The sequence below is a fragment of the Motacilla alba genome, chromosome 2 (assembly GCF_015832195.1).
Source record: "Motacilla alba alba isolate MOTALB_02 chromosome 2, Motacilla_alba_V1.0_pri, whole genome shotgun sequence".
Taxonomy (NCBI): domain Eukaryota; kingdom Metazoa; phylum Chordata; class Aves; order Passeriformes; family Motacillidae; genus Motacilla; species Motacilla alba.
Genome location: NC_052017.1, coordinates 34,084,916 through 34,111,848, shown reverse-complemented (window position 1 = coordinate 34,111,848; position 26,933 = coordinate 34,084,916). Strand labels below are relative to the sequence as shown.

At 39.9% G+C, this 26,933-nt stretch overlaps 1 protein-coding gene across 10 annotated transcripts in view; it reads right to left on the bottom strand.

Moving 5' to 3' along the window:
- Positions 1 to 26,933, bottom strand: part of CREB5 (cAMP responsive element binding protein 5) — a 262,858-nt gene that overhangs the window by 90,073 nt on the left and 145,852 nt on the right. Inside the window, exon 1 of one of the 10 annotated variants that reach the window (XM_038129989.1) lies at positions 11,871 to 20,417. The exons of the other annotated variants lie outside the window; for them this stretch is intronic. Within the exon in view, the coding sequence (XP_037985917.1) occupies positions 11,871 to 11,917 (47 nt within the window). The 5' untranslated portion in view covers positions 11,918 to 20,417. Of the gene's footprint in view, positions 1 to 11,870; positions 20,418 to 26,933 lie in introns of those variants that run through there. 10 annotated transcript variants of the gene reach the window in all.

Here is a 26,933-nt window from a genome sequence, read left to right as displayed (position 1 = left end):
TGATTTATGATGGTGCCCTTACTGTAAACTACCTGTGCTCTGCTCAGCAGCTCCATGCTTCCTCTCCAGTGAAAGGGCCTCAGCTTTTGGAAAAGCTGGACAATTTCTCAAGTGAGTACACTCTTGTGATACTGAGGCTAGCCAGACCACAAACTATTTTATTATGTTGTGCAAAAACCTCTGTGCAAAAAAACCCTCTTTAATTAAGATAGAGCAACCAGCACTGTGGTTGTAATTACCTTGGACTGCTTTACCCACGGGCATAATGAAATAAAATTGGGGCCTCTATATTTTTGTTTTTAAACTAAGTAAACCCAAATTAATTCATTCAACTCAAACCAGACAGGTTTCTCTTTAAAAGGAAGGCCTATATGGTTGGAGGGGCTTGTGCAGCAGGCGGAGTGACATGCAATGATGACTGTGAACTGCAAACTGCTGGCAAAACATTTGGCTTGCCATTGGTCCGTGGCCAGTATTTTCCTTTGTTAATGAATCCCACATCTTTTCTAAGTTAAGCATTTTTTCTTCTCCCCCCTCATTTTATTTGAAACATATTTTAAATATTTTTGTTTTTATGACGTAGTGGAACATGATACAGCCCCCTCCTAACCCTTAATATGAGAAAATCAATTAAAATTTTGACATTCAGAGCTATGATATAAACATATGGTTTAACTGCTCAGACTTTTTTCAAAGCAACATATCAAGGATCAGCGCAAAGAGAAACAACAAAATGAGAACTCCACATTATGGGATAAAAAGTTTACTAACTGAAAGTATATCACAGCCAAAACTTGCTATTCACCAAAAACAAAAAACCTGAAAACTTGTCAAGTTTTGATAATTTCCTCTTAGACAGAGAAATTACATATTTTTCATTTGTGCTCTTTTCTGAGAAAAAAAGGCCATTAAATAAAAATAGTCATCCTGAATTATGTGTTTAATATTTAGTACATCTTATCTCACCCAAAGGACCTTCATTTTGTGACCTAAAGAATGCAATCTTAAAATGGAGTTTTATGGGCTTCCTCATTAACTTCCGACTCTTACCTGAACAAGAAAAAATAATTGAGGAATATCCCATTGGAACAAAAACATGATTTTCAAATGCAATCAACATTTTGGCATCCAGTCACACCTGCCCTACTGATTACCAGTCCTTAGGACTACGCAAAAGTGAAATCCCTTACAGTTGCCTTTGGTATTTCAAATCACCAAAACCCCAGACAGACAAAATAACAAGTTACTGAAACTCCACGGAATAAAGGCATCAAAGAGAAGATTTAACTCTGTTTAACTCTCTAGTTTTCCGCAAAAAGAAGCTCTTTCCCAGAGGTCTTGAAAGATTGGAAATGCTGTTAAAAGTGAAAAGTTATTGTTAATCCGTCACTGGTGAAAAAACAAGTTTTTTTCAGTCGTCTTCTACGGACATCTAGTCTCCAATCCTGCAATCATCTAGCTACATGAATTTACATGCCCTCCTTTAATATTCCTCAGTTTTACAAACCTTGCAAGATTTCTTCAGCCACAGTAACTTGCAGTTAGTTTTACCGGAGGAAGAGATGACGAAAGTATAGCGCAATGCATTGCTGGCCCTGAAACCCACACCACGCGAGGACTAAGATATATTGGAAAAAATTAAGTTACGAAAGCTTTTTTTGCACCAGCCCCCTTACTTTTCATTGTGAGAATGGTGCCATGCTTGTGTTAGAAATGACAGAAAGCTTTTTATAGAGGCTCCTGATATCAACTCAAACCCCTGAAGTTACATGAGGATAGACACTTCAATTATCTACAGAGTATGTGCAAATTAAATATACTCTATCACTTGCACTGAAACTGCTGTGATTTATGCAGAAAATTACAGCCAAGCTCAAAAGCTAGAGCAGCCCTTTCAGGTTGACCAAAATTATTAAATTCACTAACAAATTTACTAACATAAATCTTGGAAGTGGAGAAGAATATAATATTCGGAAAAGCAGAAATTTTTAGCATTTCTAAACATTCCAGTCTGAAATGCCATATTAATCTGGAAATTTACTGAGTTATTTTAAAAATCTAATTGTCTTGAAAACCTGAGAATGTCATTGTTGTTTATTTGGACAGAACAATTAAGAAATTAAATCATATTGACTTAAACTAAATTACTGTTTTTAATTTCAGCCACTAAGTCAACAACCCTGTTATTCACATAAAACTGGTTACTGTTACAGCTCACCTGCATGAAGGACAGCAATGACACAAAAGATACCTTAAATCTGTCAGTTTTTCTTCATTTCCTGCTCTGTTAAAAACAACCCAATAGTCCGATTCATCCCTTTTTATGTCTTCTTTCCTAGATTTTTCCTAACTGATTTTAACAGCTAGTTAGAAACCTGAACATCAGTATCAATGTATTAATGAAAAACAGAACAAACACTGTATTTCAAAGCTATCTTAAAGACTGATTAGATTGAGTAATAAATTAACTGGGTAGGAATGCTGTTTTCAAGGGAAAATACGATATTCTACAGGAAAGTATGGGACTTTTTGTTTTGTTTTCCAAGGATATCTTCCAGCCAGGAAGCTTTTACCACACGTCCAGATTCCGTGATTTGCTCTGCATCCAACAGCAGTGCAAAATCATCTTTGACATTTACCAAAGCGTCAGGAGCAGCTCTTTAAAAGGACAAAGCTTGTCTAGAGTACAAGAAAGGAGCTTGCAAACAAGGTGAATGCATGACAATAAGGAAGGTGCCAGTGGCGTAGTGAGAACAGGGCTGTACACTCTAAGACTGCACTTTTAGAAACTTCGTAAGTTTGAACATGCTTCTGTGAGCCTTTTAGCTGAAGACAAATATAAGATTGAGTCAGTGTCATTCCAGAAGATTTTGTCAGTGAAGAGTCATATACAGATCCTCAGTCTTCATGTTCTATTTGATAATAAATTATTAATTTTGCAACAATAAAATAACAGAGCATGCATGATTTTACATGTGATAGTAGTGACAGCATATTGGATAGTCATTAGTTAATGGACGAACATGAATGCAGGATAAGGTATACAGGGAGTTCACTGCAAAAAGGCATTAATGTGCCATTACTTTTATAGAGGGAGCAGCTTTTGCTAGCTAAGTTCCTGTAAAACACACTTTGAGCTTATAGGGATATTAGCAAATAGATCTCTCACATGGTTATGGACAAAGCTTGTCTCCTAGTTATGCAAAACATGCTGAAAATTACAATGGGGGGCTCAAAAGTTTTATTTGTTATGGTTTAATTCCATTACTTTTTTTTAAAATAAAAACAGGAGGGGGGGAAGGGTACTTTTTAAGAGCTGACTAATTTGGAGATACATCAGAGATGGATTTTCTCATAGGATTTTAGAATTCTCTTGCAATTCTTCACTATAAGCAAAAACTTCAAATGCTTAGTCAAGGAGGGAAAAAGATCCCTTTAGCTGTTTACAGACTGAAAACATATTTGGCTGTATTTTAGCTAATATTTCAGCCAAAAAATGGCTGGTTTTCATGATTACTGTTTTATCTTTGCACGTTTATCAGGCATCTACCAAAACTTGAGTGCCTGTCTCTTACAGTATGATGGGAAAGTTAGGAAATGAAGCACCTTGAAGCACAGAGCAATTCAGAGTCCACATTTAGAGTGTTACGTCAAGTGCATGCATTCTTTATTTCTCAAGTCAAGGTGGACACAAGCAGGCACAGGATATGCTTTAGATGACATTATGTTCTTATCTCACCTTTTGCTTTTTTTATTGCTTTTCACTCATCAAAATTCTCCCTGCTTCCACCCCCTGCACAGACAGCCCGTGCTGCCATCACTGCCCAGTGCAGGTCCAGAGAACAGTTTCAGTCAGAAGGCACCCCAGAGGGTCACCTTGTCCAACCTCCTGCTCCAGCCAGGACTAAATGCAGTATCAGAGCAGGCTGCTGGGGGCCTTTTTTAGACAAAGTGTGAAAATCTACAGTAGCAGAGACTGACTCCAGCCAGTTGCTGTGCCTTGCCACAGTTCTCCTGCTGGAACCTTTTCTTTCTTTAGGTGTCACGGGATTTTCTCTCACTGAAACTTGTGCCTGTGGTCTTCTGTCTTCACGCTGCAAAGGGGGACAGACCCTGTCTCCTCTGTAACTACCCTGTAAGTAGCTGAAGGCTGCAATTAGATCCCCTGGTAGCCATCTTTTCAGGGTAAATAAACCAAGTTGCCCCAATCTCTGCTTCTGTGGCTACTCTCTCCATTCAGCCTAGGGAAGATGCCCATAATGCCATCTGTCCTCTGTGCAACTGACCCACCTTCCAGGAAGTCATTGCAGACTCACACAAGAACATGTGTGCAGTTTTGGGGTGCCCATTTGTTTGGATTTATTCAACAGCCCAAGCAGATTTCACCTAAAACTGCTCCAGACTTGGGTTGGGTACTAAAATTTTGCATTGCCCTCACAACAGAGATTTTTCTGAGTTCTCTGGGGATTGTTTGGGCAAACCCAAATATCTGACCCTAAGCCAATCAGTTAATAATTATATGTAATGTTTGTCCTATTTGATAATTGCTCTGCACAAGAAACATGCCAGTGCAGATGTACTGCTGAAATTCAGTGCTCTTGTGCTCAGTGCTACACAGGGAAGCCACAGACCCTTCCTACATCCCAGCTCAATCTGATTTACACTTCAGAACATCCTGTTATTGGAGCACTGCATCTTTAAAACGAGTCTCCATGAGATAAAAACTGTCTATTAAGGGGGGAAAAAAGAAAGAGGTATTAGAGGCGCAGCTGGCTGTGCTTTCAGTCAAGAACTTGTTCTGGGTGAGACCAGGTGAGACCAAAGTTTAAAATTCTGGAATGTAGCATGTGCAGATGCCAGAGTATTATTGTCTGCTTTATCATTTGCTACTTGTCACACTTTCTGGGCATTTGACCACATAAACAAATCAGAAGTAACAGAACTATTTAAAGTGACAATGAATATCAAACAGAAAATGAAATCTACAAGGCTTAATCATATTTCAGTGCATAGCAAATAAAAAAAACATTCTTTTTCAAGACCTTTCTCAAAAAACAAAAAAGGTATTTGCCAGCTGTCAGCACAAGAAAAAAAATCCCAATTTCTCTTGAAAAAATGTTGTCAAAAGCTCAAATTTTAGTAATTATTGAGCCTCTTTGGAAATTTATCAATCAGCTGCATTTCACTTTTCTAAGAAGACCTTTATAAATTCATGCTCTTCCAACTATCTCTATACTCTTTTTTTTCCCTATAACATTAACTTATTTTTGCATATTTTTACAAATGTTGCTGGTAAGGTTTTTTACTTTTCCTGAAGTACGTAGTGCAGTGTTTTTATAGGGGTCTACAAAGTCTTGTCAAAATAGTTTAAATTAAATGAAAAAATGGCTTAATTAACTACTAAATATTAGAATATCTACTGAATTGCAGTAGCTGGGAAAAGTTCCATGATGCACAAGATTAGCGAGTAAAAAGCCAAATCAAACACTTAGTGATGCACAGCAATGTCCCCCTTTAACTGTTGCTTAAATTTGATTTCTCATTCTTAAAGAAAAACTTGAAATGTGAGAGAGAGCTGAGGGGTGCTAATAGAGTGTCAACTTTAAAAAGAAATAAAGTATTAATCAAATTTATATACCAATATCACCACCTTAAGTCATGCAACTTGAAATCTTATTCAGGTGATAAATTCTTCCTGGTATGATTGCTTAGGAATAGCAGAAGTTAATTCTGCCTTGCAGTCTCAAAGATGGAGACAAACTCACTCACACACCCCCCTCCTACATACACAAATAGATCCATACATACAGAGATCTGTGTACCAATCTGCACTTTGTGCAACACATCCCTCTTTCATACTAATGGCCACAGGAGATACTTGTCGACACTGGATTCCAATGGCAAGGAATCTGGTCATTCAGGCAAACTGTTAAAATGAACCTTCATTTAGAGTTTAGATTAAATTTTCAGCCAATCTTGTTTCTACATGAGTTTTCTAAAGAAACTCACTCATTAAAGTATATCAGAAAACTGAACAGTATTCAGGGCAATGAGAATTCCTGCAGTTCTATGATACAAGAGAAACAGAGCTCATGTCCTTAGCTGCAGTGAAAGAAAAGTTCATTTTGACCTGGAAACCAAATGATAACAAAGAACACAGTACTGGAACTTTTCTGACATGATACTGAGTTGCCTTAAACTGAGGTCAAGGAAGAACCTGGTCTAGCACATTTTTTCTGTTCTGGTTTGTAAGACTTCATTTGGAAAAATGTTCCATTTAGCTCATGTTAAATCTGACATATAAAATTACCTGTGCTGATGGGCTTTTCCAGTGTGGTGAAACAGTCAACTGACATTACTTTAGGCAGAACTTGTGATAATGAACTTTTTTTATTACTATAATTTTTCTTCTCCTAATGGACAAAGATTTATTGATCTGTAGAAAACAGTGCCCATCTGAAGAACATCGCCCATATTCTTTATGGTCATGGTGCAAGAGTTGCAGATATCTGCAGTAAAATTCTCCATCTTGTTATTTAAACTAATACACCTTATACTTACACTAATACAGAGCTCTAATATGTTTGACTAATGGCTGCAATTTTGAAAACATCCTGCAATGCTCTTGAATTAAAAATATGATGTAAAAATAAAGAGCACCACAGAAATACAGCTGAGAGACTACAATTCTCACTCTCAACTAGTAGTTTTTACCAATAATTTTATTATAGTTTTATTATAATGTGCAGAAATCTTTCAGTAAATTAAAAGTTGTATGCTTTCAATGAAGATACTCATTTTAACACTGAAGTTGATGCTACAAGGAAACATCAGGCCATAAAATGAAGAATGGAAGTGAGGATGGAATAAACAGTGTTGTGTTAAGTAAATGATACTTTCCGGGCCCTGTCAGGTTTTAAAAGACCTAAAAAGCAAAATGTATGTCATTGGGACTGAAAAATAATTCACTCCACTTGACAATACAGGCTTTAGAAATGTATTTGCAGGAAGTCGAGAGGGAGCAAGCACCACAACACAAAAATTCCATGCCACGTTTAAAAACAAACACAAGCACCCACGTACAGAGGAAATCACACATTAATAGAGATCCAAGGTTCATCAGTCTCTGGGATCACTGTGGCTGAACAAGTAGTTTTTCAAGAGGGCACATTCCAAAGCTAGAGATGTTGAAAAAAATATGTGGGTGCTCAAAGGACTGAAAAGAGGATAGTTCCACAGATTTTATCCTGAGCCCGTCAACTCAGCTCTCCCATTCACTGCAATAAGCTTTGGATCAGGCTCAACATCCAAATGCAGTCCTCACTCACTAAAATTGGCTGGTCACACTGGAAACTGTTCGGGCAAGGTACCCCACCCATAAACAGAGCGTTTGGGGAGAGTACTGTAGTAAGCAACAAATAATTTGTCTCTTTGCCAAGACTAGGGGTTGTGTCTCTTACTTGTTCACCCTCTGAGACAATAAAACAAGGGCTATAGTAAGGTAATATCGCTGGAGCGATCTAAGAAGGAATGCCACATGAATGAGAAATAAGAGGATAAGGGTTCCTTCAAGTCAGTCCTTCCTCCTGAAGTCAAAAGTGGAAGAAATGACTAAGCAAGAGGGTACAGAGAGCCACTAGTAGATGGATGCAGTGTTTCCAACTGCTCTTTGCTCTGGGATCTTGTAAGTAGGAAGAAGAACAGAAAGGAAATACAAACCTGAGTGTGGAAAGAGAGTTCCACTATGGGAATTGCCACATCCTCTAGGTGGAAGACAAAGATATGCAAGTCCATTTGCAGGAGAAAGAGAGCATAAACAGAGTTAAGTGGATATTAATGAACGCTAAACAAGGATGGCAAGCCTGCTCTGAACTTACAAATCACATCCGCATTAATACCAAATGAGTTCATTAAGATTAACATTATTATGATGAGTATCAAAGGGATTAAAAGAGATTATGGTAAATAAGAGAGTCAGATAGGAATGAGATGTAATTACCTTCCTATCTGGTTTATCTGTAGCTGCAGAGACAGACCCAGCATTCACTTCACACTGGAGGAACCTAACTCACATTTTGATCTAAGTGTAATTTTCAGCAAAGCTGATCTCAACAGTTTGGGCTGAACACGGCCCAGGCATGTGCAGGACGAACAAAAGAAGGGTGGGAAGGTGAGAGCACAGAGAGATGGGGAAGGGCGCAGAAGGCTGCTTTGCCCCAGCAGCCCCCCCAAGTGCAGGAAACAACTCGGTCTTCCTGCCTGCTGTGTCCAAAACTTGACGAGTGGCCAGGCCCACCACCACCTCTGTCCAACACCTGACCTGCCCTGATTTCAGCACACATGACACCAGCTCTGGAAGCTTCATGGGGCTTCACAGACATCAACCGAGTCTTTCAAAAAGGTTTAAGGGAAAGGTCTCAAGTTAGAGCTAGGAAAACTGAAGAATTCAGGAGCAAAGGGATGACATTCAGTGAAATAACAACATGCTGTCTGACATTTACCTCTTACTTTTGCACTGCAGCAACAGAGCCAATTTTTTTTTGTGCATGCAGAGACCAGCTAAGGAACACCAAATTATGGTTTAAAATCACACAGCTTATAGAGCAGATATTCTGCCAATGCACACATTCAGCAATGCAGGCAGAAATGTTACTTGGGATCTTAATGGGGAAATTTACTGGGACTCGTCCAGCCAGGCTCTGCTAGGAGCAGATTGCCTTTCTTCACAGGCCGACCACGCACAGTTGGCTCTCCAGTGCAAACATCACTCCCAAGCTCTGGTGTGTTTGGCCTCTGGTTTGTTTGACAGGTTACATGTGCTTCTGAATATATCTTCTGATGTTCATTTTCAGAGCACTGTTAATATTTCTCTTGGCTTCTGTTTAAAAAATTAGGTCCCTAAAGATATCATCCTTCAATAAGAAAATCCTCTAGCCAAAAGACCCAGCTTCAAATGTGTGGAACTTGACTGTCAGGGCTGTTGACCTCTGACCATGAAGCTGCAAGTCCACTGGCAAACCTGCACATTGGGTCTCAGCAGCTAGCAGCAGAGGAATCCAAATGGGCAACTACTTTCCTTTTTCTGTTGTTATCCAAAAGAATGTGCATTTCAGAAACACCTGTCAAGCACAACCAGACTGTCTGACTCTCACCTGGACAGTTATGCTTGATTAATTATATGTTCTGTTGTTCCAACAATCAATATACATACATACACACACACACACACACACACCTGTGTGTGTATGCACACAGAATTCACAACAGCAGCTTTTTGAATTAAGCTTTTACCACTGTTTTTCCTGTGGGGCTGTGCTGAAATTAGTGAAGTAGCAGCAGTAAATTGTAACTTAGGGTTGCAATGCACTTCTGAAAGGCAAGAAGGATTTACATCTTTACACCCTCTGCTTAACTTCACTGAGCGTGAATCAGCAGGGTGGGTAATTTGTGAAAGTTTGAGTAGACAGCAGGGTCATCAGTCAGTCCACACTGTCCAGAGCACCAGGACATTCTCTTTTGCTGCCCTCCCAGACAGGTGACATGTTAATAGCTGATACCAGACAAGTGAGACTCTGATCCCCTGTGGAATGCAATCCGATACCCAAAGGCTTTCAGGCCACGCTGCACAACATATTTTACATGTGGTCCTATAAAAGAAATAGCAGGGATGCACTTCTGCAGAGGAAAGATGGAGTGTGACAGTCTGTTATCCTCTGCCCAGCATCTTGCCAGCATGGCTAGACACTATCCTAGGACAACACTGACGGACTTTTCCTGAAGTCTCCAGCCAGAAAAGGCAGGAAGGGAAAGAGTGAAGACAAGTCCATCCCAGCATCTAAAGCGGGCAGGCAAAGGGAAGAATCTACTGCGCTTTATTCTGAAGGTCTGTGGAGCTGCACTTCCCAACATTTCTGGGAGAAAGTATGAGTCAGAAATCCTACGGGAACTCCTGCAGCAGCACAGCTCCCTCCCCAACCCACACCTCCTCAACAGAGCACTGCGCAATCCGGTCCATATGGTATATCTGCACTGCAACACGGGCCAGGCCCGCGCGCGGCCCAGCGCTGGCCTCTCCACTGATAAGGGTTTGGCCCGTGAGCAACGGTTTGTGCCTGAGCAGCTGACTGAGGAGCTTGAAAATCACTCAGGGGCACTTAGGGAAAACCTGTGAATAAAGTGCAGGAACGTAACAGGTCGACATAAGATGGCTTTGCAGAGGGCTACCAGAGGGAAGGGAGGACAGGAGCTGGCCATGGGCTCTTGTCTTGTTCAGAAAGAGAGGGGGAGGTTTTGCCACCAACCACAGAACGACACTGCTATTTTGCTCAGTCAGTCCCCAGTACAGGTTGTAAAAACAAAAAAAAAAACAAAAAAAAAAACCAAAAAAAAACCCACTAAACTCTCAAAAGCATGTTTAAGGCTATCTTTAGTTAACCAAGAAAATCTGTAGTTCACTGCAATTCCAGTGGGTACCAATACAGTGCTTCCCTGAGAGACAAAATTTCCTCTGAAAGAGGCACTTCTGAGAGTCATACCTTAAGAGCAGACAGCTCTTGACACAGAAACCTGATGCAGAGCTCCTCCAAGCAGGATGGGTATCCTCAGGACACCAACACACACCTGATATCTCACATTCATCCCACACCTAAACACAACCAGTGTCCGAGCACGGGCTTAGCGTTAAACTCTGTAGCCCACCCTAAGGGCTAAGTGCTCACAGTGAACTGGGGGAAGAGGTACCTTTCCTCACTTTGCATCAGACCTAGAGACTGTTAGCTATGTGGAAAAAAAAGACTAAAAGGTCTGTAGGGAGACTGACAGACTTAATAAGACAAGCGCAGTGCTCTGTCCTGTAAAGGAAATCCATGCAGGCAGGTGCCCCAAGACCCCGGCAGTTCTGGAGAGCAGAACCGTGACAGGAGGGGATCTGCTGTGCAGGGTCGGGACCTCTGCAGTCCCAGCAAAGGCAAGACAGCCACGAGCCCGGGATAAGGCAAGGATCAGAATCCTGCTGAAGAGTGGTAGAGATGAAAAGCTGAGGCTTGTTGAGATGAGCTCTGCAAACTGCCTCCCTTAAACGCTTTATTTTCTACAGCGGATTTCCAACAGTAGAAGCTTTTACTCGCTCTGCTAGGCAGAGGCTGAACTGCTTTCTTCAAACACTTTCAAATTCGCCAGCCACGCTCGAAGAACCACCCCTTTCTGCCTTTCTCTTTTCTTTTTGCTCTCTCTGGGCTTTTTGTGAAAGAGACATCCAGTTTCAAGCTATTTTAAAAATATCAAAAAACCCCAGTGGAAAATAATTCGCAGCTGTGATAATATCACATTTTTAAAAATACCGTAATATAGTTATACTTTTAATAATAAAAGATAAAAAAGGAGAGTCTGTGAATAATTAGAGAGTGCAGTCTGAAGCCAGTTACAGTCACTGCAATTGATAATAAACTTAAAGCCCCTTGACAGCAGGTAAATGCTTTGCAACCCTGACCCCCTTCCTCTCACATTACTTAACAACCCTGCAGTTCCAGCATTACATCACCGTCCAAGCGATTGGTTCCCGCATTTTAACTCTCTCCCTGTCTCCTCCGATTAGGAGCAACATAATGATGGAGGGGGGGGACAGCAAACCACAACAAACTACCAAACTTCTCTCAAGTTTGCTGTGCTCCTTGTTTGGGTTTGGTTTGGTGGAAAAAGCAGCTTCTGCTCCTAAGAGCTGAGGTTACACGCACCAGAAAACAAACTCTGTAGAAGTGGAAAAGAGTGGGAAAAAGGGACTCGGGAGGGGAGGAGGAGAGGAGGAGGAGGAAGGCGAGGAGGGGGGGAAACTATATAGAAATCAGAAAAGGAAAAGAAAATTAAAAACAAACCTCATGGACATCACTGAGCCTGAATTCCCTGCTGAGGTGCAGAACATGAGAGCCCTGGAATGAGTGTATGTAGAACTTGAGCCAAAGCTTAACTAGCCCGAGTGAGTCATATCCTTCCCATTTGATTCCCGTCCAAGCGATGATGTAATGCCCTGGCCCTCTCCCTCGCTCCCGCTCGCTGCACTACCTCCCTCCTCCCCTTTTCTCCTTTTTAGCTCAGTGCTGGTGAAGTCACCATTTAAATCTGGCAGCGCTGAAGCAAAAACTTCAATGTAACCAAAACAGCCCCAGGCCAAGTTCCAGACGTACTGAGACTCGGTGGTGCAATTGCCATTGGAAACGAGTAAACAGAGAAAGAAACAGTGCTGCCTGTGAAGGGCCTGCGCAGCTGCCGGCCGGAGCGCAGGAAAACCCTGGGACCAGGCACGGGGCTGACAGGATCGATTGGGGATCGCCAGGATATCCCGCATGGCTCCGAGCGCCCGCACGGTCCGCGCTTCGGGAAGAGCCGGCCGCTGGAAGAGGAAGGAGACCGAGCCTGAGCTGAGGAGGGCAGCGGAGGAGCCGGGGAGCAGCGGGCGTGTGTGTGTGTGGGTCTGGGAGATGGAGAGCGCTGCTCTGCAGGTTATGCCTCAGACCGGGATTTCTCTGCCTCGGCGGAGCACAGCTGGAATTGAGCCCCGGGTTTTTGAAGGAAAACGACGGGGCTGTTTCTTGCACCGTATTCCTCCGTATCCAAACACACAGGTGCAAGGCACCTTCTATCCCCACAACAGAAAAAAAGTACCAGAAAAGCCACACAGCACGGCAAGCTTGTAACTAACTCACAGCTGTGCTGCTCTTGTTGCCTTTCCCGTGTTTGTCTCACAAGTCTGGTTTCTTTAAGCATAGAGAATGTTTCTAAACGGAACCTATAATAAACTTTCACGCACGCTAGGATAAGCTACTGTGGTGTAAAGTGGTCTGCCTCATCAAAGTGCTCCTGATGCTAAATGCCACAGTGGCTGCGGCTGAAATACCTCTCACGTCCTCCCCCACAGAGGGCTTCCTCACTGTTCATCACTCCCAATTGATTGTAGTCAACGCAGTACCAAGCAGTTGGTCCACAAAAGAATGCAAAGCCTAAGTAATAAAAGTAATATTCATCATAATCATAATCATAATAAATTAAAATGTCTAAGCACACATAGCATCCCCGAGCAATTCAAAGACTAATAGTTTCGACATCAAACTGCGGATGTAAGTATTAATGGCACATAAAACACCATAGAGGTATTTGTCTCCTTTCTTTTTAGATCAAGAATTATTTCACAAAGCCACTTCACCTCATATCTCTGAGTGAAACTCAGTTTGCCAACACTCAATGGATGGCACTTATGCCCCCCAAATTTAGAAAACAGTAGGAAAACAGGAAAGTCAGTGTGCTTCCTTTTCTTCCTTATGATGATGTGAGTTTATGAAAAATCAATTTCTATTGCCTAGCAGCATTTTACCACACTGGGGTTTTTTTGGGGTGGGTTCTTTAATTGATTACAGCAGCAGTGCAACAGAGATTATTGTAAAGTACCAAAGTCTCCTCCTGAGAATACTCTTATGGTTTTAAATTATTTTTAGAATATATATTGTGTTGATATATAGTTTAGAATATATATAGTGTTGATTTCTATGGATCAACACCACTAGCTGCTGTCGTAGTTTGATCTTGAATTCAAGTAGATTCAGTCATGAATTCAAGTGATTTTTTGTTTAAGATACATATGATTTTTACAGACAGAATGAGAAGAGGAGAAAACTAAGGGTTTGTCCTATTCAATTAAAAAACACAGTTCTCCACAGCAACCTGACCTGCTGGATGACATCCTCAATAGATACTGAGGCTGCAGGCACTCAGAGTGACACCTTTATCAAGCAAGGCAGCTCTGAATTAGAGGTGATCAGCCATAATTATTACTGGCGCCACTGAAGCCTGTGGCTTGACAGCATCAGATGTGGTTGTTATAAAGTTTGGTCCATTGTGTCAATGGCCTGTATAACTCATTTATGTCTGAATTACCAGCTATTGATTTTTTGTCTTCTGTCATGTAATAAAATAAAAGTTAGATCATTCCTAAAGCCCTCTTTTAATTCCAGCCTTGCTGATAGGTTCATTTTAAGCTTATCCCACTTCTCCCTCTCTATTTAAAAAAATGAAACTTCCACCTCTTTTTCTGTGCATGTCTAAGAGGTCATCTTCCCTCCTTCCTTCTTTCTATTTTGTCTTCTTACATTTACACTGCTGGATCACATAGCTTCTGCTCATTCAGTTATCCACTTACATTGCTGTAAACTTTGTCATGGGCCAGGATAGACCCCTGGCTCAGAACACGGGAATGTGGCTACAACTGAGGAACGACTTTAAATCCCCTGGTCCAGCTTTGCAAAGAGAAGCTACCACCTAAAGAGAAAAAGGATTACCCTGAGCAACCCAGGTTACCATGAGGCTGCTTGTGCATATAATACATCCATTCCTGCAGTCTTTATGCCTCTTCTCACTCTTCTGAAAACCCCACACTTCTACCACTGTAGATATTCAAAGCAAAATGAAAAAAAAGTGATGATACAGGAGCCACAAAGTAGTTCATTGTCCTCCTGAGGCTTTGAGGACTTGCTTGGTAAGTCTTGTCTTTCCAAAAAGAAAATTTTGTTCACCAGAAGCAATAGCAGACCATTGCCCATCTGTGATCACCTTAACCATAATATCACAGGAGTGACTGTGTGTGCATGGCAAATGGCCCTCCTAATTATTATTATGTTCATAGACACAGACTCAGAAGAATTAAACAGCTTTCAAAACAGTGTCTTATACAAGATATTTCTAGGAGGAAGAGCATTTTCTGAAATGAACAAGAAAGATCAAAGCAGTCTGAACTGCATTTCTAAATTAGATGTTTACACTGAAGTCTTATTTCAAGAAATTGCTTTAAAACAGATGTCATGCTCCAAAGGAGTTAAAAACTTATTTGTTCTTGCTGATGGCAAAACAAAAAGTTCTTTCCAGACAGGTATTTCCAAAGCCTATTGATTTTTTCCTTCCCCCTAACAGGAAACTCTGTTTTCCCCTTTTCCTTCCTGTGACAGACCAGTTAATGATAAAGAATGTCCTGTGCTCAGAGGAAATTCCACTTGCATGCAAGAGCTCCCTCTTTATCTGTTTACTTGTCTGTCTGTTCATTCTCCCCCCATTCCAACCCCAGCCTTACATTTCCATGTTCATTAAGAATAGGGCTGTTGTGATGAGAGTTATGGGATGTTTTAATTCTAATGGGAGCCTCCTAAAAACTAGGGCCCTGGCCAGGACAGTTATGACTCCAGCTTAGCTGTCTAGTTCAGGAATTCTTGCAACACCCTCCCTGCAGAATGTTTCATCCTTGGGGAAAGGGTGGTGGGGCACACCACAGATGTTTGGTGTAACTGAAACTTGACAAAAATCACTGCTTCTGCTGAAAGTTTCCAGTCTCAACAACCAGAAAGCTCTGACTTTTAAGAGCCCAAACGTCAGAGTGTACTGGGATTATCCCAAATGCGTATTGTAAGAAGGAACTGGGTGTTCTGCAGTTGAGATTGTGGATGGACAAATCACAGGTCCTACAGGCATTTTAGGTGAGTGTGTCCAGCCCTTGGGACTGACTTTTGCCTATGTCAATCAGTGGCCCAAAGCATCAGCAAATGCCCTGTGGATAAAAGCAGCATAACCTGATTATTTTTTTCCTCCACTGCTGGGCACTTAAAGAGGCTTGATTAAGAAAATATTCTGTAATAATGGTCCTGCACTCAGGAAAGTCTCATTTTTGTTCTGACATTATTTTTCATTTCTAACCCAAGAGCCTTACAGTCCCTGTGGAATTAAAGAGGCCAGATAATTTCAGGGTTAAATAAGCTTTAATGACTATCACATGTATGGAACCTTAAACCTAGTATTAAAAATTATTTTTTTAAAGTGGCATCTCTTCCTTTTTTAATTTAAAATAACCATCCAGGTGGTTTCCTAAGGATTTCTTTGCAAATTGCTTCCAGTGAACCTTTTCAGTTACAGACCACTGCAAACCCATGTGGTGGTATTCAGCATTTAGTTCAACTTGGGTGTCCCATGTTTTTGTAGTGGACAGAGGGACTGTCTGCACAAATGTCTGCATAAGGGAGGCTGTCTGGCCCGGCTAGCTGTCACTAGCAAGGACATAAAAATGTAAATATCCACAATTTCAGAAGAAACTAAAGTAAAGCAGTGCTAAGCATGGATTCTTCAAGTTACTAATAAGAAAACGGGGTACATGTTACCAAGTCACTTTGGTTCTTCAGAAAAAGACATTCTTTGTTTAAGAAGACTCAGATCAAAGTGCTCAGCACTGAGCTGTATCAAAGGTTTTTTTCTCCAAACTGTAATGAAATAAAATATCTGGAAAAAGCTTTTGTGAGAACTGCCCCAAATTTATTGAACATAAGCACTCTGAGATAAACACTGGATTGGATGAAGTCTAAATGAAACCTGGAGCAAAGATCTCCCGCTCTCACACACATGCTCAAACGTACTACTCCATTAGAAACACCCTCACTTAAAATACTTAAGGAAGAAGTTTGGGTCCAACTTCTCTGGAGACAGAAATGTGCAATGGGCATGATGGCCAGTAGTGTGTCAGGAGTTTGTGTTGGGAACATTCAGCTACTAGGAAGTAGAATAGCCTACTTACTTTATACTCACCAAATGCCATGGGACAATGGCAAGTGGCTGACCTGGAAATGAAGAGCTTTGTATCCAGTTACATATCACTGAGTCATGCAGTGTGGTCAGCCTCCTCTTTTATTGGAGCTGTAAACCACAAATACCCAAGACAAATAATGTAGCAATTTATGTAAAATAATTAATAACATTTTACATTTCAGTAGAACCTTCTACCCAGAAGGATCACAGAGCATCTTGCAGGCCAGCCATTGAAAGTGATGTGGTGCAATTACCCCCAACACAGGAGATTGCAGCCAGCCAGCTGATGGCATGGGAGTGCAGAGGGGAGGGGAGATGTTGACTAAGGATAGAAGCAAACAGCTGCAATTAGGTAAAAACATCATGTAATCTTCAATATTCATGCATAATGAATAGGAGGTTCCCTTCCCCCACTGCGATTCTAATTATTCAAACAGATAATTAGTATGTGCTGGTCAAAATGTGGAGCCACTGCTCTTTTTAGGATTGCTCAAAGAAGCTTGCCATACATCTAGACTAAATATCTTGACCCTTGACTCAAATATCTTAATCTTTAGTCAAAACTCTACAGGCTTTGTCTTGGACACAGTGAAAACTTTATCACATATAGCTGCATCTCAAAGATTGTAACAGGAAAAAAGATCGAGTTTTGATGCTCTTTCATTTTACTTCTAGCAGACAGGAAAGTAAGCTGAAATAGCAGAGTTTGGATTGCAAGAGCACACATATAGGCTGTAATTGAAAATATTTTCTCTGAAGTGCATTATGGTAGGCACTGAAAAATAAATAGTAGAACTCTAAAACAAATTTTATTCTTCCCCTAAACTGTCATCTCCATGCATTTCTGTTAGCTCTAATCTTTATTTTTCAGCACGATAGCAATAATTAATGTTCAAATCAAACTTTTTTGAAATAGGCAAGTACCTGGAGCTCAGTTCCAACTGGAAAAGGAGAGCGTTCTGACTCAGATCAACCTCATTACAGCAAGACAAATTCATAGTGCTATTTGATAAAAACATACACAAGATACCTTATTTTTAGGATACGCCCTTTTTTGTTAGTAATCCAGCTGATAGTGCAATATATCCTCTTTGAAAATGAACAGCTATAACAGTCCACTAGGAAATTTTTCTGGACTCTTGCTGAACAAACTGACTTAAGCTTTGGAGTTCCATGAATTACAAGTAGCCAAGTAATTCTGTTGATCCTGGTTCATCCTCACACACAGGCTTTACAGCATTCAATCACTATCAGGATGATGAAAATTCATGATCCAGGAGGTACTATTTTCAACTTGGCTTTATCCAAGAATCTGAAATTAATTTATATCCAGAATCTTGACACCTAAACGCCAGCCCCTTCTTGTGCAAATTAGAATTTTTTAATGTTTCTTAAAAATCACACAGGTCTACAGCACAGAAACAGATGCAGCCACAACCAAGGGCCAGCCTGCAATTCCCTATTTAAAGTGACTCTCGTTGAAACTTAATGTGATGTAAAGTTTCCAGTGTTACAAGTCAGTCATAAGACTTATAAAGTTATTACATGACTAGATATTTTTAAAGGGAATAATTAATGTATTTTCCTTTTTTTTCCCTTTTTCTTTTAAATAGGAGTTAACCAGGAAATCCATTTCAGTTTCTTTCATAGGAACTTCTCCAGCCACAGAATCATTATCTGATAGACCCTTTCAGAAATCAAGTCAGGTCCATCTGTACCCACTTATGGTTTTAGGATTTACATACTTGTTTAGTCTTCCAGTGCTTTTCTTCTGAAAAAGTATGGCTATCTATTAACTCCAAACATATTAAAACCAAACAGATCTCTTGTAGGCACACAGATAAATCCTTTCAGGACTGACTGGAAAGGATCAGAGTCAGAGTTACACCACTAGTTTTACTGTGATGATAAATGAAAGAGAAATAATTTGTGGCTTCACTTTCACATTCTGTGGTGCAGGATGCTGCTTTAGTTTCAACATCAGTTTCTACGAATAAAAACATACAGCTTTTCCATTCTTGTGTAAAAAAAGCCAAACAAACTCTGGAATAAAAAAGTATCTGTACAAAACATGCGTGTACTCTGAAGTACACAGTGAGTATATACACATTCCACAGAAACTGTTTCTACTAGATTTACACAGTCTTCTGCTTGGATACCCTCTTAGACTAGGTTGTTCCTGCTGCTGTACAAACCCAAATGGTTCTGCATGTCCTTAGTGACTGCACCCCATACAAATGAGGCACTTATGTAAATTCTGTATTGGAAAAAGTGCACCAGGTTGAAAAATAATCCACAGCTCAATTTAAAGAAAAACAAACAGCAAACAAACTAAACTTTAAACTTGTTTAAAGGGGAAAATATATATTTATTATGGAAACAGGATAAACAGATTAAAACAATGGTGACTAACTCATCTGAGAACCTGCAGAGTTCATTCATAGCCCAAGACATAACGTAAGTGAACGTTTCTGTGATTATAACTGAATAGTTTTGATGCAAGAGAAGCAGCCCTTCAGTCGCTTTCTCCTCTTAGCTGAGATCTGTCTCCTCAGTTTTTAACTTTCCAAATCCTCAGCCTTTACTCTTTTTCTCTTATCTGCCCGAAACTTTATCCTTCTTTCCTCCTTTTGATTAGCATGAATTTAATTTCTTAGGATTTAGAATTCTTCTACTGTCTTAATTCTTTATGTTCAAGCTTTTGTGTGTTAATTATTCTTCATGGAATGCCAACCTGAATTTAGCTTGAAAACACTTCAGGGCTTATATATTCTTTAATTGCTTCATAACCGGAACATATGTCTCACCACCCTGCATGTCAATAGTTGCAACATCATTTTCTCTGGCTTTTACCAATGTAATTGTACCTCTTTCTTATCTGCCCAGACTCCTGCTGCAAAGATATTTTTCCCAGCCCTTTCTGCTGAACATGTCAACCCTCCCCATGTATCCCTTAATCACCTAAGTTTTCCTCCTGCAACCTTCCCCACCTTTGCTAGCATGCTTTCATCAGTATTAAAATTAGATCCAGATCAATCCATCATGCCATCTCACACTTCCCATCCCCTTTGGAAAGCCATCTTCCTGATAAGTGTTATTTACAAGTACTAGTTCCTAGGAAATGAACAAATCATCACAGAAGCTTGCTGCCACTCCATGACCGCTTACTCCAATCCATGAGCCCTCCTCCTACACAGACATTTCCAGATGATGAGCTCCCAGCTTCTTCTTCTGCTTCTAGAAATTTATATTAGTCCCCCCAGGCACAGCCTTGCATTTTTTAATACTGAATTTCATTCCATTGCCATTACTTCAGTACTCAAAGCTCATCCATGTTTTTTGGATTGGTTTTGCTTTTTTGTTTTCTTTTGTATGATATCCAGGTCTGTCTCGGTATTGCCAATGTCTCCAAAGCCTGCGTCACCAGCAGGACTTGACATACTTTCACTACCATCATTAATGAGAGCATAACACTAAACCAAATCAGGACTATACTGGACACTGTGTAGCCCCACAAGCAGCCTCCCCTTTCAACACCGCACAGTTCTCTCCTCTCCAGCAAACCTCATCTTAAAGCACACTGAGTGAAACCTACCTGTCCTATTTCCTAGGACAGACTCCTCCACATTAGCTGCAGTTGTTGAGCAGTCTGCAGCTGTCATCAGCTTTTACTGAGTGGGAATTTGTCAGAGTGAATAGCAGTGCAGGACAAAGTTTACCCTTATTTACTGGTTCACTTTCAGCCCTGCCTGAAATTTCTCTTGGCTGACAGAGTGCAACAAGCAACTTTTTTGTAAAAATTTAAAGAGGAAAAATGTTTTAATTACAACGGAGATAAGTAGTTGCATTAATACTACTAGAATATTTAAGCAGTATTTCAGATGTCTGCTGGCACTCAGCAGGTTTTAGAGAGGAATTTTACATCTGTGCTCCACAGACCTGAGAAGCTGCCTGCACTGTGTACCATTTTGCTCCAGTTATTAGGCAGTGTCATTATGTACAATTTTCAGTGTTCCTAAAAGGGATTTCAATAATGTCACAGGAAAAAATGGATGGTTTGTTTACTTGATTAATGTCGTGATCTGTGATTACAAATCTGTCTACTGTTGCTTTCACAGGAAATTATTTCAAGAACTTCACTTCTGGGTGTTGCTTAACATCCAGCACTGACTCCACTATAAACTCATACACATGATTTATCTGGTGGCCAGCATGTGTGGGAGGAAAGATCTAGGAGTCTGACAAAACTCTTTACTCCCTCTAACTTTCAGGCCATCAGATGTAGAAATCTAAATTATTACACTCCTAAGCCTGTTTGTAAATCCTCAGCCAATGCAAACAATTAATATTGAGCTAAGTGGGTGCAAAATGAAAGTGATTAGGCACATCTTTTTTTTTTTTTAATTATATGCACATTTTTTACTAGCTTTAAATGTTAAACCAGCTGATTACATCATACCAACACAGTAAAAATTACTCCAAGGTAACCTAGGAAACTGTTTTTACTAAATAACAACTGAGCCCCTTCATTTACTCTCAATTCACACAGCACACCAGTTTAGCCGCGTCTGCCTTCCCAGCGATCTCAGGCGTTTGCTCAGACCGGCTGGGATGCTCTCGCTGTCAGTTCAGAGGGCAAAGCTCTCTGGAGACCGCAGCAAGGCTCTCCCAGATGAGGGGCCCTTGTCTGTTGGATGTGCTATTCTTGGTGGCTTGCCAGCAACCCCAAATTTGGCAAGGTTCAGAGCACAAGTTACAGTCTGGTTGCTTGATTATCATGAATGTTATTATTTTTATTGGTCAGTTAATATGTCTTCACTTTCTCATATTTTTATTTTGCTTTGATTGTCCATGCTAGCAATTCTGTGCCTCCAGCCTAAAGAGACATAAAGATGGGCAGCCCTCACAGTCATCGCCTAACTTTTACCCAGGACAGCTTAGAAGATTCTTGGTCCTCTATATTTTGGAGTTAAGTCAGAAAATCTCTATTCAGTTGCATCTCATTCCTTAGCTGGTCAGCATTTCCATAGTGCTCAAACAAAAACATATTAAATACTTGCAAGTACAGTAAAAGAATGCAAGCTGCAGCTACCCAAAAGCAACTCAAAGGATTTAGTCAATCAAGAGCCAATCAGGTAAATACAAAACAAAACCAGGATTACTTCTAGGTTATGACTTATTTGATTTTATGTACCTCACTGCTGTGCTCATAATACCCATATGTAGGGGTATTTTTGAGAGATATGCCCCATATGTAGGGGCATATCTCTCAAAAACACATACCTAGATAATAGATATTATCATACACAAAGCATTATGCATACATACTAAATGTGACTATGTAAAAAGATAAAGCTGACTTTTTTTAAAGATGCAGAATGAATTACATGAAAACTTATGTTGGCAGTTGTATCCTCATTTTTATTCTATCTCCCTTTTTTAGTTAATTTTAAAACCGTCCAAAATTTTCCCTTTTTAGGCTGAAATACAGCAGGCCTCATCTTTGCCAGATAATGAATATTTTTTAAAATATTTCCTTAAACCATTTTGCCTGTCTTTCATAAGGATAGCAAAATGTGTAAAAAGTTGTTCAGTCAGAAACCCTGGGAACAAAGTTGAACTTTGCCATGAAAACAATCCACTAAAATGTTTAAAAGGGCATTGATAAAAATTAGATTTTATTTGTTTTGTGCAGGCCAATTATATTTTCCCCAAGTTTTCTTGCTAACCTTGAAATCATGCATCTAAGAAAAACAACTCCATTTTTCATTTCAGCTAACCTGGCTTCTATAAAAAAATTTATAGAAAGAAAAAGGTCTGTAAAATGCAGCATGCTAGCGAATTTAGAAGCAAGCACAGATGAGAGACAGGCTCATATACTGTCTGAAACACAGCTCAGCTCATTCCCAAGAAATGTTTTCATATAAGAGCTTTCTGTTTTGTCTTCTTCACACATATATTTGATCTAACCTGTTGGGTCTCCTGGTCTATGATACCAATCTTATTCTTCCTATTCTCACTTACTCGGCCTACTCTTGGCTACATTTGTGACCTTTGCAGCTCTGCTCCCTACCGCCCCATCTCTTCCCTGGAAATAAGGCTCCTTGAAGCCTCATTCTTCCTGAGCAAAGCCTCCCAGCTTAGTTCACCAAACTACTGCTCTGCCTTTCTCAAATCCCACCCAAGTCACGTCTTTCATATTGCCTTTCTGCACTGAGTTAATAAGAAGCAAAACCAGCACAAGGAAACATGTGAGTTATCTTCTCTGCCTAAACATATTTCCATTGAGCTAAGCTTTCTTTCCTGCGTACAAATCTGCTCTGGCCCAGTAGTCTTGCCTCTCACTCAGTGGCCTTGCAAACAAAACTATAGCATTTGAAAGCAGCCAGGCCCACTGTAACTTTGCAAACTGCTTTTTAAAAAAGCTTTTTTTTTGCATGTGACAGGTAGTGTTGTAAGCAGCAGGCAGAAAATTTTCCTCCATAGAAAGGAGGAAAATAGAATAAAATAGTATGGATCCTTTTTTCATCAGAATAGTTTCAATGTCGGATAAAATTCATATGTTTTACAGTCTAAACTTTTGCTAAAAATGTTTTTCAAACATTTACCACAAGGTGCCAGCAGTTCTTTAATGCTTTTTTATTTTCAATTCCTGCTGTACACACTCAAAGCAGGGGTACAGTGAGGCAAAGACTGCAGACAGGGAAGTTATAAGGGGTATTAATGCCAGGATCAGAGACTGTTCACAGAAGACAAGCCATATTTTAGGGTTAGTAGCTCTAAAAGAGAAAAACAAACAAAACAAAACAAAACAAAAAACAAAAAAACCACAACAACAACAAAAATTTAAGTCAAGTTTAGTAATTTGGACAGAGGTGTAAAGCATGCTAGTTTGTAGTTGTTGGGATTTATCTGTACTTTTGAAACACGATCAAGTGCAATAGTCCACTCTGTAGTGAGGATACTCAGCTACCAGTGTCTGTTTTGCCTAACTCTTATCCCCTGAAAAAGTTAGAGAGAGGGAGCAAATATCTCATACAATATAGCAGCATCCACTCTCCTAAGACTGTAACTCTTCCTAATATTGGGAGACCTGGACGCTACTACTGTAAGTTACCTACTGGAGGGGGGATGTGATGCCTAGAATGAGAAAATGAGGTGTGTTATTGTAAAGACATCTACCATTTGTGGATTTATTAATATTAAAATATCAATAAGGACTTACTGTGGTCAAATGGAATTGCATTCCAATTAATGTAAGCTGTACAGTGTTTATCCCAGGACTCATTTCTATTAGATTTAAACCATTTTGTTGAAATTTAGCAACATTTAAGTATCAAAGCCAGACTTTCAACAGTTAAATCAGACTAATTCAGAACTGAAACAGCAGAACTTAAGAGAGGCTGCCTTCCTGCCCTGTTTTATTACATTTTCAATGACACAGCTATACGTGAATGGTTATTATAAAAATTACCTCAAGGTATACATACATGTTATATACACTCCATTAAGTCTTAATATTTTATACATATGCAGCTCTTTCCACTCAGAAAGGCTCACAAAGCAATTTACAAACAATACATGCAGAACTAACTTGAGACATTTAATGCAATACGGTCTCCCTTCATAGAGATACATGACTAAACATCCCCAATGAGTAATATGGCCAGCAGCCATAACAGCCTCAGGCTGTGATCTGGTCTGCTCTCATAAGCTAAACAGGGTTGGTCTTGGCCAAATGCATTTGGGAGCCCTCCAAGGAAATCCCAGGGTGCTTCAGGAAGCAGAGCTGGTGATTCAGTAGGTGGCACACTTCCCCTGGAGTCAGCTCTGAACCAACCACTCCCGCGGAAACCTTGGTAGGTGCAACACCATTAACCAAATGGGATTTCAGGCAGGATCCTCTGCTGAGATGGGTCATTTGTCACACTGTCATGATTTATTAGTGATGCTATGGATTCTGCAATTAAAACAAAGAAGCCTTTGCTGCTGAGCAGTCCTTGCTGCAGAGTTCCCTTGGTTTGGATAAGCTGAAAAAATTTATTTCTAGTTTTTTCAGTGGCAAACATTGTGTTTCAAATGGGAACCATCTGTAAGTGTAGCTGGACTTCTTGGTGTTCACCAATAGGAAGTGAATTTTTTATTTCCTACCCAAATTTTTGAACACAGGTGTATGAGTCCTTTCCTTTGCTTCAGTAGGTCCCATTGGAAGTACCACATCCACTTTTAGGTACTGTTCCTAGCTAAAGGGGGTGTCAGGCAGAGGAGAAGCCTTTGGACAGCTGGAGAAATACTCTGAAGTCTAGAAGATGACTAAGGATGGATCGAGCAACCTGGTTGTTCTATTGAAGACAAGGCAGAGACAAGGATATAATGCGTTTTCAAATACACAAGAGGCTGCTGAAGACAGAAAGAAGAAATTATATCTCTCTCCATTTCTATATTAAGTAGAATCAAAAATAAAAGGAACTTTTGCTTTTGCATCAGGGATGGTTTGGGTTAGCCTGAAAGAAAACATTGTGTCAAAGTGAGTAGAGTTAAGCACAGCAATAGGATGTGTGTTCTGCATTTCTGGAGGTTGTCAAAAACACATTAAAGATATTTCTGTCAGAAATGATGTAGATGTTACTTAATCCTACTTTGGGCAGAGCATTGGATGAACACTTGAAGTCCCCTCCAGCCATATAGCTCAATGGTTCCATAATTTTTATGAAGGCAAAATATTTATAGCTTTGGGATTACAGATTTCTTCCTATTTATATTAACTCTAAAACAATAATTCCACCCCACCAAAAAAAGACTAAAACACATGACATTAAATAGGCTTAAAAACTGTGCCATGGTTTTAGGGGGATGACTGCAAAAATTTCCCATTCTTAAGATGTCTAAGCAAGATTAGTTTTGCGATCTGGCTCACTTGGCTTTTTTCACATAAATGTAACCAGAGTTTTCCACCATTCTTTCCTCAAAAAGTCCCAGAGAAAATCTGATTTTCACATCTAAGTCAATAAACAATGCTACAAACAACAAAAAATTTAATAATGATTGTAGAAGTGTCAGATCCTTTTCATTTGAAGAAGAAAAAAGGGAAAGTATGCGTAAAGGGGAAAAGGAAGACATTCCCCAATATTTATGTATGACTTCAAGAAACACACCAACTTTTCCTGGGGTTTTCTCATCAGTTGGGAACCAGTTTAGTTGCTGAGTTCAGGGCAGTTTGGATCACCCCGCTGGAGCAGAAATTATGGTGCTGGTATTAGCTTCTAACCCTTTCAGTTGGCAGGGCCTCTTACACCCTGCATTATCTAGGGATGAACATACTCCCAGAAAATACATTGCCAAAGTCCAGGTTAAACTACCTTGAAACGATCCTTCCTTTCTCTGTTGATTCTTTTTTGTTCTCTTTTGAACAAAGACAAAAAAGTATAAAGTTACTCAGTAATAAGGATGATCAGGGGGAAAAGCTTTTGCCAAGTTATTTTGTAGGGAAAGCCGTGTGGGTTGATTGCTGTCACATTGGAGGGAGATGAAGAGGCAGCATGAAAATGTAATAAGAAGAAAGGTTTAACACAGCCTGAGCAGTATTGGCATGTGGCCCTGAGAAAAAACATGCTCTTGGGTTGGGATACTGAGTACAGGGGTCTGGGGCTGCAGAAGGGAAGACATCCTTGGTCCTTTGATTGTTCCCCATGCTCATGCAAAAAGGACCTAATTTCCTGCAATAAATACATACACTTCAAAATATTCCTGATCCCTTCAACAAGTCCTTTTCTAATTCCAAACTACAGCATAGCCTCCCTGGTTTTGCTTGGCAACCAGTGGCAAAGCAGAAATAAATCCTGAATGTCAGTACTTTTTTATTTTTTAATAAACATAACCTTTAAATGAGTTTTTCCTACGATTTAAGAAAACAGCTTCAAAATGCATATAGGACAACATGTATCTGTTAATCTCCTTTCTTCGTTTGCAGGCACATAATCGTATTTGTTAGAGAAACAGCCTCACAGGAGAAAGCATAGTTTATTCTTCAATGAATGGCTCTTAACTAAGATTTACAGTACAGACAGATTACAAGTTTACTTTCTCCACAGAATGAAGCAAAGAATTGAGCCCTTCTAAACAAAATAGTCAAACAATTCAAGAGCGTAAAGAAAGAAAAGTCTCTCTTCTTGGCGAGACAGTTTTGATACCTTAATGATTGTAACATTTTAACAGCTGTGAGAAAACTGACATTAAAAAAATACTCAGCCCAGAAACATGGTCTGTGTACAACATCTCTGAGCTCTTATATTTTATTAGCAATTTGGATTCGTTACTGTTTTAAGGAG